The 16499-nt window shown below is 40.3% G+C and overlaps 1 protein-coding gene across 1 annotated transcript; it reads right to left on the bottom strand.

The window, feature by feature from the left end:
- Positions 1-11552: 11552 nt before the first annotated feature.
- Positions 11553-16149, bottom strand: lsm6 (LSM6 homolog, U6 small nuclear RNA and mRNA degradation associated). Its single transcript, XM_069167423.1, has 4 exons — positions 16047-16149; positions 15596-15701; positions 15396-15509; positions 11553-12031 (listed from the first exon to the last, which is right to left on the bottom strand). Exons 2-4 carry the CDS (start codon positions 15687-15689, stop codon positions 11997-11999), a joined length of 243 nt encoding a protein of 80 aa, XP_069023524.1. The 5' UTR covers positions 15690-15701; positions 16047-16149; the 3' UTR covers positions 11553-11996.
- Between the last annotated feature and the right edge of the window lie 350 nt (positions 16150-16499).

Genomic DNA, 16499 nt, shown 5'->3' with positions numbered 1-16499 from the left:
GGGATGAGAGCAAACAGTAAATAACATTGGGCAACACATTATAAAAAGTAATTTCTGACATAAAATAATTGTTTTTCGTTATAAACTGATTTTACTAGAATTTACGTTAAACGTAAACATATCAGTTAAGATGAAACATTTCCTTTGTCTCCAGGTCCTTATTGTGTTTCTCTTTATGAAGCTTATATTGCTACAACATATTTCTAAAGTTTTTAATGATATTGATTACATCATGCTTCTGAATTGCTTTTTATTTTTAGTAAAGTAAAGTGTGTTTTGTTTCTTTTACATCAAAATCAACACTTTTCTCAACATCAATTGTGGACATTTTTCTCTGATAATCTTGCCTTATGTTATTTCACTATGTTCAAACGTCTCAGCATGTGCAGTTATTTCAGCACACACACAGGAGGTGCTGAATGTTTTGTGTCAGCCTGACCCCTAGTGGACACCCAGTCCAGCCGCTGCTGCACCACTCTCCCGTTTACAGAAGCATCACACAGGAAACTGTAAAAGGAAACCATCTATCAAACTTGTATAAGTTTTGTTAAAATGAATAAATCATCTATTGAGATGTTTTGATTAGATTTCACAAGCAACACATGTCCTGAATTGTTTTGCAGAAAGTATTCAAGCTACGGTGCCGTAGGCCCTAAGCACTGGTCTGTGTCTGTGAACATTTATTTGTATTTAAGGAGCCGGAGCCATTATTCGTAATGTTTGATGCCAAAGTCAATAACGGGCTGCACAGAAATGGGAGTTAAATTGTTCTCAGTTCTCTGAACTGCAGTTCAGTGTGTCTGCCTTTGACAACAATAACTCAGACATTGAATATGTATTAAAGTCTGAACAGTCCTCAGAGATGCAATGCATATATTTGATGAATTCCATGACTGACTGGACCAGCCCATATCGGCGAGAGTGAAATAGATCTGACCAACTTAGAGACAGCAGTACTAATTAAATGGATAAAAGATATATATGGCCTCCTTAGAGTATGTAAAATTAATAGCAGACCAAAGGACTTGCCTCTAAGCCACTTCATCCACTCTACAGCGCTGAGCTGCTACACTGTGCTGCGTTTTGGAGGGCAGATGAGGCTGTGAGTGTGTGTGTGTGTGTGTGTGTGTGTGTGTGTGTGTGTGTGTGCGTGTGCGTGTGTGTGTGTGTGTGTGTGTGTGTGTGTGTGTGTGCGTGTGCGCCCGCGCCCGTTGACTACAAACGTGCACAACTTTGCTGTGTGTGGACAAAAAATCTGAACACCTGAACAATATAAAGTCATGCCATTGTATGAGTATGACCTAAAAGCTTAAATGTATTCTCACTGTCACGAAGGCAAGTTTATTTACCTTGAGCATAATTCTGAATTTGTGGTGTTCATGCGTTGGATTTAATTATATTTTAAGTGTCCCTGAATTTTGGGCTTTTTATGTGCTAAGTCATTTCATGAAGTAACTGGCTGAAAGCAACCCTTGTCAAGTGTGGAGAAGCAGTAAAAACAGTCTAAACTAAAGCTGCAGTCACTGATTACTTTCTTGTTGATAATTTAGACAGTTGGTCTCACCATTAAGCCATTAATCATTTGGTCACAGAGGAACATTGAAAGTGCCCATCAAAATGTTTGTCTGCGTATGTCTTCTGTTGTCAAGAAAACAGTTCAATAACCAAAAAAACCATTCAATGTCAATACATAAAACAAAGAAAAGTAACAAATCCTCACATTTAAGAGGCTGTAATTAGGAAATGCAGCTGTATTTGGAGGTCAAAATTAATAAGATGACAAATCAATTAATTCAAAAATGTATAATCATTTCAACTCTAGTCTTATGGTATGTGTACTAAAAACGTGTCTGGTTACACAAATCTAAATATTCTTAATGTTTTCCCTCTGACTTTCAGACTGGTCCTTTACTGACATCACTGTTGGTTCTGAGAGCCTAAAGCATGAGGTCACACCAGCATGGGAATACTCTACACTGACCCACTTTGACTTTTCACTGCCCTTCTCTGTCAGCCAGTGAGATTTGGGGGGGGGGATGAGACGAGGGGACAGCTTCATTGCTCACATCTCATCCGTTAACGTTTTATTAAGACACTAAGTGGTGCTGTGCAGGTGAAAAACACCAACTTCCAAGACTGATAGGAAAGAGTCAGATCAGGAATCAACTTTATTGTGTTTTTCATCTGCTGGGATCAAAGCTGTTATATAATTAACTATCTCCAAAAGACACATTTAGGAAAGGCTGAGTGTCTTTTTGGAAGATTCTAAGTTGAGTGGGCACAGTAACTTTAACATCTGTACAATAAAATCTAATACAACAGCCCCTATACTGATGCTTTTCATGTTAACATGTTTTGGATAAAAGCCAGAGATTGCAAAGTGTTGACAAAACAAATTTAATACACAAAATACACATAATTAGTCATATATGTATAAGTGAGAGAAGTACATTTTAAACATTGTTTATCATTTAATACATTTAAACATACATGTTACTTACATACATATACCAGCCTGCACTCTTAATCACACACATGCATCCATTGCGAACCATGAAGTGAGCAGCATCATAAAATCATTTTGTTGCAGGTTCTGGTGTTTAACTGGAGCAAATCAGATTCACTATATCTGTCAGTTTGTTTTCTTGCTGTGCCTTCCTGTGCCTCCTGAAGTGTAACTGTAGTTAAAACACGCCGCCACTAGAGGGCGTACCAGTGAGAAGTCACTACCATAGCTCTCAAAGGAGGCCCAGCCCTGCCAACTTGCCTGGCCTTGACCATGCACTTGGGAAGCTATCATTTATTTTTGGAGCCCTAGGCTGCGAGGCTGCTGTGAGACTGGCAGAGGGTGAGGAGGTTGGAGGGTAAGGAGGGAGACGAGATGCAAGGAGAGGGAGGGGAAGCGAGCAACTTCTGCCAGCACCAGTGACACAAAAAGCATTGTCCTGATTTAATGGCTGTGAAGTCTTGCTTCCCCCTGGTCCAAGGAACTGCTGATGCATAATTAGGACGAACACACTCATTCAAACGCACACGCACACACACACACACACACACACACACACACACACACACACACACACACACAACATGCCACACATGCACACACACATGTGCACACCTCAGCGCCAGCCTTGCCAGACTTTCTGCTCACAGCCTTCAGCAAAGATGATTCAATCTGACTCTGCCATCACTGGAGATGAGTTATGAAGACAGAGGGGTTCCTGTTGCAGCACGGCACAACATGTTCACTCTTCTTCCAGTATGGAGACCATAAAATTGTCACCAGGCTTTAATGTGAGGAGTTAAACCTCTGATGAGTCATCAAGTGTAAAATCAAACAGGCCCATGGTCTATGATTCATAACTGTATGGGAAGTTGTAAGAGAAGAAAAAGCCAAAGAGCAGTGAGGGACGATTCATCCTCAAATAAGCTTTTTATGTGGCCTGGTGTAACACTGTCACACACAGGTGGTGACAGGTATGACTGACTAAATTGTTATGACTTTTGAATTTATGACATATAATTTTATACAAGGTAACTGGAGTGAAACAGAGACTTTATTTAAATGAGACAGCAGGAGTTCAGTTATAAAAAAAAATTAAAAAAAAAATGAAAGCTTCATTATTCTTTTACTGCAAGGATGATTGTGTTGAATCAGACATATATGCAGTATTTTTCATATTTATATGGTACTTTATATATTCATGAGAGTGCTCTGTTTCTACTAAATGATTGTATCATATATTTATTACAAAGTTTGATCTTCTTTTCATTTCTATTGCAGCTTGTTTTGATTGAATGACCTTGCTCATGATGTAGACTATTGATTGTCTCATATTGATAATATGAACCTGCGAGCTGCACATGGAGAGGCTGACACAGACCGCATTAAAATACAGTATACGTGTGTCAGACTGTTCGTCGTGTCTCCGTAGGTTCTTTCAGTGGAGGACCCAAATGAGCACATGTCCCATTTGTTTCTGTTTTTGAAAAAGTGATTGTGCTTATTCTCTATGTTTAACATAGAGGGATACTCCGTGTAAGAAACTGGATGAATATTTTACCGTATCTTTACACAAAGCAATAAGAATACAAGACAAACTCATGTGCAAGCCCCACACAAATATGTGCCAAAGTGTTTCTTCAATGGATTTACATCCAGATGTATTAAAATTCCCATCTCCATTATGTGAAAATGCATATTTCTTAATTATTCATTGCAAGGCATTGAAGCACCCAGGTCTTTTGAATTTTTTATTTCTGCTCAGCTTCAAACAGTAGATCTTGTAAAGGGGACCCAGTTTTGGGGTGTGGGAATTGCTGCAGGGCGAAGCTGACAGGATTTTCAGTCTCGAGGCACCTCTCGCTTTTTCATTACAGCAAAGCAAAGGAACAAATCCAGGTCAATTAAAATAAGGAACAAGAGGGCTGAGTGGCTGACTGGGAGTGAAGTCACCACCAGTATCGGCCACAAGAGGGCACCAGGGGCTTAGCTATGCCCCGAAAACTCAGCTCATATCCATATAAGGTGGTAATCCGTGCAGAAAACCACAACATCACCTTACACATTTAATTTGAAGGTTAAACCAGCTTTTCTAAAGCAGAATATTACATCAATTGTCACAATAAACCAAAAAAATATGATGTAAGAATATGTTTCAAGTTGCAATTTGTATGCACAGTTAAAAGCACTGCCCCATCACTTCTGGCTCTTCATAAAAGTCTAACACATGTCACGTCTTTCAGGTCTTACCTTTATATGTGTGTGGCCTATAAAAGTTGTTCCTTCAGTCCCGCCAGAGGTGTGTGTGTGTGTGTGTGTGTGTGTGTGTGTGTGTGTGTGTGTGTGTGTGTGTGTGTGTGTGTGTGTGTGTGTGTGTGTGTGTGTGTGTGTGTGTGAGCCACAGAGCATCCCCTCTTCTCTTTCGATGATGGTCATTAAAAACTCTCAAAGTGACACGCCCACGTAAAAAGCATCACTGGCTAACCTGGGGAGTGTCACATTGAATTTAATGGCCTCTTGTTCCTGCGCCGTTGCTGCACAGGAAATCATATCTTGATGTGAAAGGTGCTCTCCCTCGTCTGCCTCTTAATATGTTGTGACGCAAATGTTCACATGCATTCTCTCTTTATCTGTCTCGCCCTCACGCACACACACTGACACAGGCGGAAGAGAGACCTAAGTCAGGCTCACGACTGAGAGGCTGTAATTGTGTTTATGACAGTGCCCTGAGTGCTCTAGTCCAGTGTGCAGTTGTGTGTGTGTGTGTGTGTGTGTGTGTGTGTGTGTGTGTGTGTGTGTGTGTGTGTGTGTTCGTGCATGTTTGTGATAGATTAGATAGCTTAATATGTGTTCTTGTGTGTTAGGTAAATGTGTGTGTGTGTGTGTGTGTGTGTGTGTGTGTGTGTGTGTGCGGCTGAGTGTGTGTGACTGCAGCCTCCTTATGACCTCCCTGATGGCCAGAGATGGGCTGAAGTCATAACTCTTCTGTCGGGCTTTACCCTTGAGCAATATCACAGGCAGTCTGAGTGCAGCAAGTCAAACCACAGAGCTTCCCTCCATAACTGTGGGCACACAAAGTGAAACAAACACACACACACACACACACACACACACACACACACACACACACACACACACACACACACACACACACACACACACACACACACACCTGCAAAGGCCTTTCCAGTGAGGCACATACAGTCAAACATTCCCATAGTCGAAGCAACCGAGAACAAGGAAAGAAGCAAGCTGTTGATCATGAACTTCTAACTGAATTGTACTCGGCAAAGAAAATGTTGGCATCAGAGCATCAATGCAACAAAGACTGATGGGCCAAGAAACCCGAGTGGTTGGGCCATCAGGAAAAAAGCTACAAATATAACCTACTTTGAACAGTTTAACCTGGAAATTTAAGTGCCACAGAAATATAATAACTCAGGAGCACTGCGAGGACATATATGGAGAGGACAGTAGGTCAGCGTTACACCAGAATAATTCATTATGGTACAGATGTGTATAGGTAATAGACAGTAGATACAGTATAGATTATTTTTTAAATATTTGTTTTTGTTTTTTCTTTCAAATAATAAGCTAACTTCTCTTTAGAAGATCCCACTTTTCCCACGATTCAACTTGCAAAGTGCAAAGTTATTCTAAAACATAGAAATGATGAACAGAAGTATAATCAGTTTTGTAATACATCCAAATCATTCATCTGCATTCATTGACTTTTTTTGTTTTGGCCCCTTTCAATCAACATCAACATCAACAATGATATGTCATCAGCTTTAAATTTGATAGAGCAAACAGTGTCTTATTTACAGGAGTCCTTTGGCCACCAGATGTATCCAAGTCCAACAGTAGCTCTCCTCCTTGTTGTGTTTTGCTTTTCACCAGCTTCTGATATCTGGCTTTTAGCTGCTAAATGCTGCACTGAATGTTCAGCAGCCACTAACTTCGGCTGTTGTTTGATGCAAGGACGGTAGCATTTTTTTTTTCACTGTAAGCAGCTGCCAGCTGTTGCTAGAAAAACAAATCTGATGATCGCGGTGAGATTGAACAGTAAAAAAAAAAAAACAGTGAAAGTTTTAAAAACCAAAAGAATGCACTGAGACATGCTGAAACCCTTATTAGAAGAAGAGGAGAGCTGCACAGTCGGGTGATAATTATTACTGGATTTGTTACTAGCAGTGTTTTTCACCTACATGTGTTCATTTGATCCACGATGGATGAAAAGAACTTGTTGCAGCAGCTATGTTTTTTATTTGGCCCTCCTAAATACCTTTGAATGGGATACACGTATTTCTTACTCTTTGAAATAAGAAGCAAGTTTTAACAATGCTTAGTTTTCAAAACCAAGACATACGAGTATCACCCCGAATAACCCAGTGAGACGAAATAAGACCAAATCGTAGAAATCAGGACCCTGAAAGCCTTTGGCCTGTAGTACCGCAGTGCAAAGGTTCACGTCTTGACTCCTGACTGCCGTGCAAACATTTCCACTTCCTCAACATTTCAGCCGGTGACACACCAGCCGCCTGTGGCCCTTAGTCTGAGAGGAAACAACAACAAAAGACTCTTGCATTACCATTATTACCATTTTGGGTGCTTGCCAGCAACACTCCAGATTACCTTGCATGGCAGACAAATTGGCAATCGCAACAACCAGTGTAATGGAGGCTAATTGCTTGAGTGCAGGGTTAGTTTGTATTTCATGCAAATCTCATGTGCATAGTAGTGAGACTTGGCTGACAAACAGGACACCCAAACGACATTCTGAAACAAAACGTAATTGAAAATGGCTCTTTGACACGGGCTGTTTACCTCACATTCACTAATTATTGTTCACAAGCACTGATGAGCTCATCCTTAAGTGTACTATTTTGTGAGATATGGTCCCAAGACAACCATTGGTGCAAAACATTTTCTACAATCTAAGATTACATGCTAAGTATTTGTGACAGATGTTTGTTGGTTTTTGGTGCGATACTATTTGTCTGGGCATTGCCCTGGAATATAACTAAAAAATACCTTTTGATACCTTGCATTTAATCAAAATTGAAGGTCAAGAAAGGTTTTAAATTCACCTTTAGGACAGCAGATACTGAAATACGTAACTCTCAACAATAAGCGAGCAGAGCGGATTTTTTTTTTTTTTTTAACCTTTTGAAGTCAAGTCTCAGAGCACATTGCGAGCCTTTTGCTTTTACAGCTGCATTAAGAATATTTTAGTTGAGATGTAGTCCTCAATGAACAGGACTACAAATTTAATGTTTGATCTGTGAGACTATTCAAGGCCAATTCTTAGAGAGGTTTTACAAGGTTAAGACCATCCATCCATTATCTTTACAATGGAGCCTAGCTGACTTTCAGTGAAGGCAGTGTACACCCTGGACAGGTTGCTCGTCTATCACAGGGCCAGCACAGAAAGACAGACAACCACCCATGCTCACATTCACACCTATGTCAAATCACGCTTTTCCACCTTGATTTGGTGTATATATGACTAACATAATCTTTGAATAACCATTCAAAAAAATCTTCAATTTTTTTTGTTGAGGTATCACGTTTAACCCCAACCCTGAAGCCTCACCTCCTTTTGACAGACTGATGATGTAGAATCCGAAAATGAACCCAACAATTTTTGTATTCTCGAGAAGAATAGCGATGATGTGCGGTGTAAGTAGGTCAGGTCACGGTCAATAACAATGTTTAACATGTAGTGAGTAAGCGAGTGTGTTTCCAAAATAGACCCTACTGTTGTGGAACAGCTGCAGAGTCTTTTAAGGGCCAGGGTTCAAGGACTCACGTGGACCCTGTTGCTGTATCATTCAAGACTTTTCCTGCCAAGATTGTAACTGTTTATAGTCCTACGTATGTCTGCCTACATGTAGTAGACATACACAGTAACTGTTATGCGAGTGCAACAGTTCTGCTCTCTAACTTCCTGAAGAGTACCTAGTTACACTCTTCTAACCTTACCATCTGCATCAAACTGCCATTTGGAGCCAAGATAAATCACAGAAGCCTCTGTCCATGCTGGGAATAGAAGTTTTCCAGATAAGAAGGTCAGGGGTCACATTTCTGGCCAAGACTGCCTGTCCTCGAAGCTAAATAAAGAGCCTAGGGGTTGCAGAGCAACACAGTGCAGCACAGGCCCTCACTCTCAATTAGGATCAAAACAACCATTGAACTTGAACTTGGATTTAGGTTTGCTAGAAGACAAGGAAGCAGAGTACGGAACAACATTAAAGTAATGCCTGCAGTTTTTCCTGATACATACAAAGTCAAAAAAAAAAAAAAAAAAAATCGATGGATTGATTGACTAACAAGCAGCGTTCAGCTTATCAGTTGCACACAGTTGTTTTCAAACTCAGGCGTCTGATGTTGGGCTATCTCTAAGGTGCTTGTTTGTTCTGTGCTAACCTCCGACCCAGCCTGCGGACGGCAGAGCCACAGAGTGAGAGGTCACTGCCATCATCTACATCCTAACCGCATGACAGGCTGTCAGGAAGAGGTTAAAGTTGTTCAAGTTCACATCCTAACGCAATAAGAGGGGGATGGTGTCTGTACACATGCAAAAACAAATACTTACATACATCCATAAACGCAGCCAGGGAACGCAAAGACAGTTTAATGTACTGCAAGAAACACCAACTCTGCTAACCCTAATTTTTGAGTCTATAATTTATATATTATTTCAATATTTTAAAATGCAACTGTGTCATATTGCAGCAGTAAGTTTTCATCTCTGTCATCTCACACATGCTATTTTTTTTTACTGTTGGTGATTCAAAATATATACTGCTGAATAAGAAAGAAAAGAAAAAAAAAAAGGCAGAAAGAAAATTAGTTGAATATTCCCGGTGTGTAGTACTCTACATCAACCCTGGCAAAACCATTCATATGAAAAGATCCATGCTGAATAAATTTGCATAGAAGAAGAGAGAAATCTGTCCTTGTCCAAATGCAAACATGGTACAGCCAAACATTTATTTATTTATTTTTTTAAACCCACACACATTTTCAGGTTGTCCTTGTCATCCTTTGATCCCTTGTGAAAAGGCTAGACAGTCATGCTGCAGTGATCAGTCAGGGTCAAAGTCATACTCCACTTTCCCTCCCTCCCATGTCTTTTCTGTAGTTTTATAGCTCTGGCAGCTGGTGGTGCTGTAAGACTTGAGTCTCCCCCTTTGCTATTTCTCCCACATAACAAGACTGTCACCTATTCTATCCTCCTTTGTCCTCTCCCCTCCATCACTCACCTCCATACGTCAACGCTGAGCCACTGCAGCATCCTCCGCCAGCCCGCTATGATGGGGGTGAGTGGGGACCCGTGCCCCGCACAAACTGAGCCGGACAAGGGCAAAAGGCACCTCGTCATAAAACTATGTAAAATTTAAAAAAAAGGAGCCGGCTTTTCACAATCATCGGGCGCCTTATAACGGTGATCCAAAAGACAAAAGTGTGGGTTTGGCGAGGGCTTATGAGGCTAAAAATCAATACTCAGATGTCGACACACACGTGGACAAGTAAGATGAAAAAGTGGCTGCGTCAATTGAAGTGTTGTATTTTTTTTTTAATCACACGGTTTAGTAGCGTGATGTCTGCCACCGGGTCATTTGTGTGAACGGTATTAATTGGGTTCCCTGTAAGGCCACACAGCCGGCGGCTCAGTTATGATTCCAGTGGGTAAATATTTGCCTGTTCTAACCCTCACTAGGTGCCATAATGATTCTTTGTGTGTTGCACTGTGTACAATGCCTTTTTGTGTACACATCACTCAGTGCTTATGTCTGCCCTGTGTGTTTGTGTGTCTGTGTTGCAGCTCAATCCCCCCCCCCCCCCCCCCCAACATTCCCGCTCTACAGCTGCAGCTCGGCAGAGTTTGATCAATAACGCGTCCTTCATTCTCAAGTCGGGCCTGACCTTGGCAGCCTTTTGTCTCCTTCCAGGGGCCAGAGTGCGCATGTACAGGTTGGAAAACAAGGCTCTCACAAATCCACCCTTGGAAGGAGAAAAGAATTCCCCTCGCTGCCTCCACACTACAGCATTCTCATTAAGAACCTAATGAATCATATATTTATAGCATTCTTATCTTAGCGTAATGAGGTGATGCCACTTTTGAACTCATTTGCTAAATTACCGCAGGCCACACTGAAATGGAATAAACTTCCAATTCCTCGCATATGCCGCTGCATTGATTTCCACAGGGCAGCGACACCTGAACACATCCAAACCCGAGTGCACACAGAACATCAACGTACAGTCACAGATGACAAAAGGTAGGCTGTGTGTTTGGAGATATTTAAAAGCACTGAAACGTGGAAGACTGCTGCAGAGGGCAGCGGGAGTTCATCTGACAGATCTGTGTACATGTTAATACAGCCTGACATAGCCTGCAGGTGGCACCATTTATAGATTAGTCCTGCAGTCACACTCTTTCTTGTTCAATAATACACATATTTGCGGTCAGCAAGTGAAAAATGTTCTCGCTCAGGTAGATATCGAGTCCGTCTATAACCGTGTGGTAAAATGAGCAACAAGTTTGTATGCCGAGCTGCTCCATCATGCTGTTGTATGCTTCAGAGTTTTACTCTAGCGGAAACCAGCAAAGCTCAAATGCCGGTATAATACCGGAGCTCTGTATCAGTACCAAAGCAGGCCTCATACAGTAACATCATTGATGTATAATTTAAAAGTAAAAAAGATTAAAAAAAAAAAAAAAAACTAAATGAGGATCAAAAGGGAGCTTTGGTTCAAAAATTCTGTTTTTATGTGGGACATTACTCTAACTCGCTTATTTACAATTATAAAACAGCCGATTGTCAGATTGCATGCAATGATGAGCGCATTTGCACGAGCCATTCAGTAATGTGTTTCTGCAGGCCAGTCGCATCAAGATCAATTAGAAAATTAGTACATTAGGACTGACAAATTACAATATTATGCTCTAATCCTTCTGAAGCCTTGTGGGAAAACAGTGGTAGATTTGGACGTCTTTGCATGCTCCAGGGATAAACTGTGGAGTGAGTGATTTAGCTAAAGACAAAAAAAATCTTTATTGGACTTCTACAAGCCCACCAGCACTGGGGAGGCCTAACAGACATTAGTCAAGAATTAAATCACAAGAATTACATCAACATTTTTCCAAATTATGCTCATTACAATTAAATTCCATGTTTATGTTGAATTATTTTTTTATTGCCTTGCCAAAGGTTAAATTGGACCTCATATTTTCCAATCAACACAGAGTTTAAAAAGATAAATTCCTGGTGATAATAACACCAAAATATGTACACAATGTTGACCAAATCAGACATAAATCAAAACTCTGAATTTATTGACTCATTCCACTTACAAAACAAACATTTTTCAGGACTTCAGGCTTCACGGAACCAAAAACTTGTGACTGATATCCTCTTAAACATGAAAAGCTAAAAAAAGAAAAAAAAAAAAAAAGAAGATGAAAGCAATATGATCTTCACTACACTTTCCTCTTCTGGGTGCTGATGTATAGAACTGTGAGGGAGAGAGGACAAATAAAGAGACAAATTTAAGTTTGCAGTCATACATAATATCTCTCACAGAAGTGGTTATTTGGTGTGATCATGCATCAAATAAACACTTCTGTGCTTTTCAGAGATAATAAGACTCTCCGTGAGGCCAATAATCACAGCCAGTATTTTCCAAACATGGGCTCAACTGGTGCGCCACGCCCGGGTGGATGAAATCACTCGGTTTCAATGTAGTTAACATTAGTCTCACGTTAGAATGTTTATTTAACTCTTTTCAAAATAATTTTTGCCCACACACGTGTCTGAGGAATGTGCTCTGCAGTAACCGAGTGGACTAGAGGTTTCTCTGTGCACAGCTGCGTAGCTAAAGTCTACAGATAGCCTATATGTGAGGCGTTTAAGGAACATCTCTAAATGACGGTGTAACATTGGTAAACTGCAGCATCTACTGATGGTCTGCCTGTGAGAAGTTTAGGTGTAAATTGTAGCATCTACCAACAGCTTGCATGTGAGGTGCTAAGGGGCCATTTGTAGCTCCAGAAATGAAGCTGGGTTTCACTCTCCCCCCCCCCTCCTCGCTCACCCCTTAAACCAAAGTCTTGGTCACGTGCCGTGTCACCCACCACCATAAGTACTTTTTTTTTACAGTGGGAAACAGTGTTGGTTTTTAAACATTGATTAAAAAAAAAAATTGAATTAAGAAAGTGCCAAACATTACAGTAAAAAGTGAAAAACTGTTCCTCATAGTACATTGTCCCAAATACAGAAGTGATTTGGGTGGCCCGACCAAATCCAGTAGACCCCAGCAAAAAAACAGTCTGCTGCACTGGTGCATTCATATGAAACTGATGGTCAGCCTGTGAATACAATGTTCCTTACATCTACTTATTCTGGATGCTCAATGCTTTTTGCAGTCACCACACCCCTCGCTTCCCATGACTGACCAGAAACAAATTCTCGGTGGGAAACACTGAACCACTGAAGGACACTTCTCCCACTTAAGTCACCTTTTCTCATCCTAAAGATGAACTGTCGGATTGTTTTGCACTGGTCATACTGTGTAGACGTGTAACAGCTGCAGGCTGTATCGGAAAGCAGAGGAGTGGATAAATTGTTATTTTTGAATGTTATTTTCCCTTAAATCTACATTCATCAACGTGTTCTATTTGGACTAAAATAGCCCTATCTAGGGACTGGATTTCTTTTATCACACTGAATCTGCTCTGGCCTGCATGACTCACATTCAAGACTGAATCATACTGTAGATACAGTACTTGGCTGGTGTCTGGAAAATGTAGACCGAGTGATGAAGATACAGAGTACAATTCAAAAAGGCAAAATTCTGGCTTTTATAGTGAATACAGAACAGATTAAAATATCCTTGGACTCACAAGTACTCAATTTGAAAGACGCACTCCAGTGACTAAACATTACCGCTGTCTTACGGATAAGAGTTTTTGAATGTCTCTGTATTACTGTGGATAACAGTTTAAGTTGTGCTTCCACCCAATGTGTCTATACTGATGTTAATAATATTCATATACAAGTATTAGAATTCCAACTGTTACATGAAAAATTAAAAACCTTATAAAACGCAGCACCAAAGTGCTACAGGAGCAATGTGTTGATGTAACAAAACAACAAAATCACTGAACAAATATTTTACTCATTGATCAGATAGGGCAGCTACTAACTATTCAAAAAAAACTAAATTAATGAATGGCCACCAATATCTATCAGTTCTAATTTAGATTTCACATTGTGTTGTTGTTTTACAACTTTTGTTTCCCTTGAATTGTTTTATTCAATGTTATTCTCAGACTTGTTTTCACTATTTACATAAATAACACTTATTCAGAAGACGGGAGTCTTTTTTCACAGAAAACATAACGACATGTTACAATAGTAAAAGCACAGGTGTCAATAATACCATCGATAATAGCCGAGTTCACTTTCACTGTATCTGTTCATGCTGGCTTATACTCAATCACTGTTTACTTCTATGACAATCTGCGTGTCGGTAAAAAAAAACTTGTGTAAAGCAGCATACAGTTAAACGAGTATGCCACAACAGTAAACCTAGCTCTGGAAGTTTATGAAAACCGTTAAGTAATAGCTGCCCTTACTTTAATAGTAAATAATAGTTAGACTATATCAAATACCAAGCAGTATTCCAATATTGCCTAAATGTAAGTCATCTGTAATCGACAGACCTTGGCTCTGTTCATACCTATTATCAACAAGTGGACAACTCTAACCAAAGGCACGAATGCACCCGGGATGTATTGAGATTGTATCTGCTCAGGCCACATTTAAAAGGCGGTCAGTTGATAGACATGACCACATTTGTTCAGCAGTTTGCCCACAAATGTGTTTTGGGCCACATTGAAGGACTACCTACACATTTGAAGCAAATAATATCCAATAGAAAAAAAAATATCCTTTTCTGCCAAGTGAAGTCGAGACTGTACAGAAAGTAGGAAAGGTACCTGCAAACTGAACTGGTGGCTATAAAGCAGCTGTTCTTCTTTCCTTATCAGACTTCCTTGTCTCTTTCTGCATGCAACATGCGTTTGCCAGAGTCCATGCCATTGTAATAACGTAAAACTATTTGCCCGCAATAGATTTATTTCTTAATTGCGGTACATCAGGTAAGTGGTCTGGAGGCTTTCAGTCAGATCTACATCATTATCATATTAACATTCATTTACACAGCACCTTTTAAAATCCTATTCTTCTTCACAACAAAGAGGAAAGGAAAAAAAAAAGAAGTGCAGCTGTGATATGGGAGGATTTATTGTATTTCTTTAAGAGCACTTCCAATTTCATATGTTAAGCGCGTTAAAAAGAAGCTCACATGAGCAAGGTCCCATTTTGTTAAATGCCTGTTGCTTTGACTTCTCTCTTGTGTTTTGTAAGAGTTTACCAGTCTATTTGCATGATCTATGCTTCTTTTTTGTTTCTTTTCTTCTTTACATATAAAGCAAGGAAATGACACCCAATGATAAGTGGGGATGCATGTGGAAATGCCAGTTGTTAACTGATGCTTGTTAACGGCAGCTGTTTAAGGGGCTCCACTTATAAAGGACAACAAAAAAAAATCATATAGAAACAAGGAGGCGCATCCCTAGTTTTAATTAGAAAGGTCACTTGAGTCCTTTAGTCTTTTGTGTCACCACCACACGTCTCCTGAAGTTTTAAACAAGAGATGCCACAATAATAATGTCCAGCAACGTCGGAGCCCAGGTGTTCATGACCATTATACACCTGCATTCACGTCAAAAGCACAAAACCAAACCTGCACTCTTGTTCCAGTCGACCACTAGTGCCTGTAAGTACCGAAGTGTCCACAAACGAGAGGATCTCACCATTGTTTCCTCTTAAAAAGGCGTCGCCATACTTGTTCTTCAGCTGCCCGTTGACATACTCCTCCGTCTGCTCGATGGCGATGTTCATGTAGCCGTCCAGACAGGCCAGGACACCTGCAGACAAACAACACGGCGTCCACGGGTTCATTTTCTCGATCGGGACGTGGAGGAGAATACGTAAATAGGATGTCAACATTTACCTCTGTAATCGACTCCGGAGTTCAGTTTGACCACCACGGGTCTCCCAATGATCTGCTTCAGAAAGTCACTCGGGGTCTGTTTCCTCAGGCTCATCTTCACTGGAATCTGTAGGAGGGGGTGAAGATGAGCAGCAAATACCAGCTGGCTTTCCTTTTTTTTTTTTAATTATTATTAAATAAACAGTGTGTTTTTTGTTTTGTTTACAATGAGTGTTGTTTGCTGCCGCATGTTGTGACGTTTCTGATTCGACCAAATGCTAACGTAAACCGTGCTAAGAGGTAGCGTTAGCTTCTCGCTAATTCGTGTAGCCAACCGGCTGAAAGCTATTTTATTTAATGAGTCTGCTTGAATTTAATGGTGAAGAGGGCCCGTAAACAGAACTGTCCAGCACGTGGAGAATACTTTTAATTTGATGAGCAGAAGCTGCATGTTTGGTGTCGTCTCACTTACCCGGAAAAACGTTCTCCAAACGGTTGTATTTAGCGTGGACGGCGGACTTGACCAATCACAAACGAGTACTGTACGGGAACCGCGTGAGGACAAAAACCTTGAAAAGCGCAGGGATGCCTCAAGTCTGGTGAAGACAACCTACTATCAGAAAGGCTTTTGATCAGAAGACGTGTTCTGGTTTGAGAGCATGAAATATTTCATCGTGTTTGAGACTCATTTTCAGTCAACAGATAATAAATTTGAATTGTTGTCTTTTTTTTTTAGGGGAGTTTTTTTGTATTCTTTGCAAAAGATGGATAAAATGCTGCGGGGAATGTGTTTCTATTTAACAGTTGAAGTGGGGGGAAAAAGTTAATATTGAGTAATATATATAATTTTATTTCTGAAGTATTGTAAAATATTGTACGTTTATGTAATCTGTTTCTACATCCAAAGTGACATGTATTTTTTTTT

Source organism: Embiotoca jacksoni, unplaced genomic scaffold (genome assembly GCF_022577435.1).
Source record: "Embiotoca jacksoni isolate LCO1_2020_lvr unplaced genomic scaffold, fEmbJac1.0.p SCAF_4, whole genome shotgun sequence".
NCBI lineage: Eukaryota > Metazoa > Chordata > Actinopteri > Embiotocidae > Embiotoca > Embiotoca jacksoni.
The sequence above is the reverse complement of the archived record's forward strand: the minus strand, read 5'-3'. Positions and strand labels throughout refer to the sequence as shown.

Bases quoted from the DNA above. Each gene is read 5' to 3' on its own strand.
- lsm6 (XM_069167423.1), bottom strand. From the start codon at position 15,689: ATGAGCCTGAGGAAACAGACCCCGAGTGACTTTCTGAAGCAGATCATT. The intron at 15,510-15,595 runs GTAAATGTTGAC...GTTTGTCTGCAG, and splicing joins CTCCGGAGTCGATTACAGAG to GTGTCCTGGCCTGTCTGGAC. The intron at 12,032-15,395 runs GTGAGATCCTCT...TCTCCCTCACAG, and splicing joins CTTTTTAAGAGGAAACAATG to TTCTATACATCAGCACCCAG.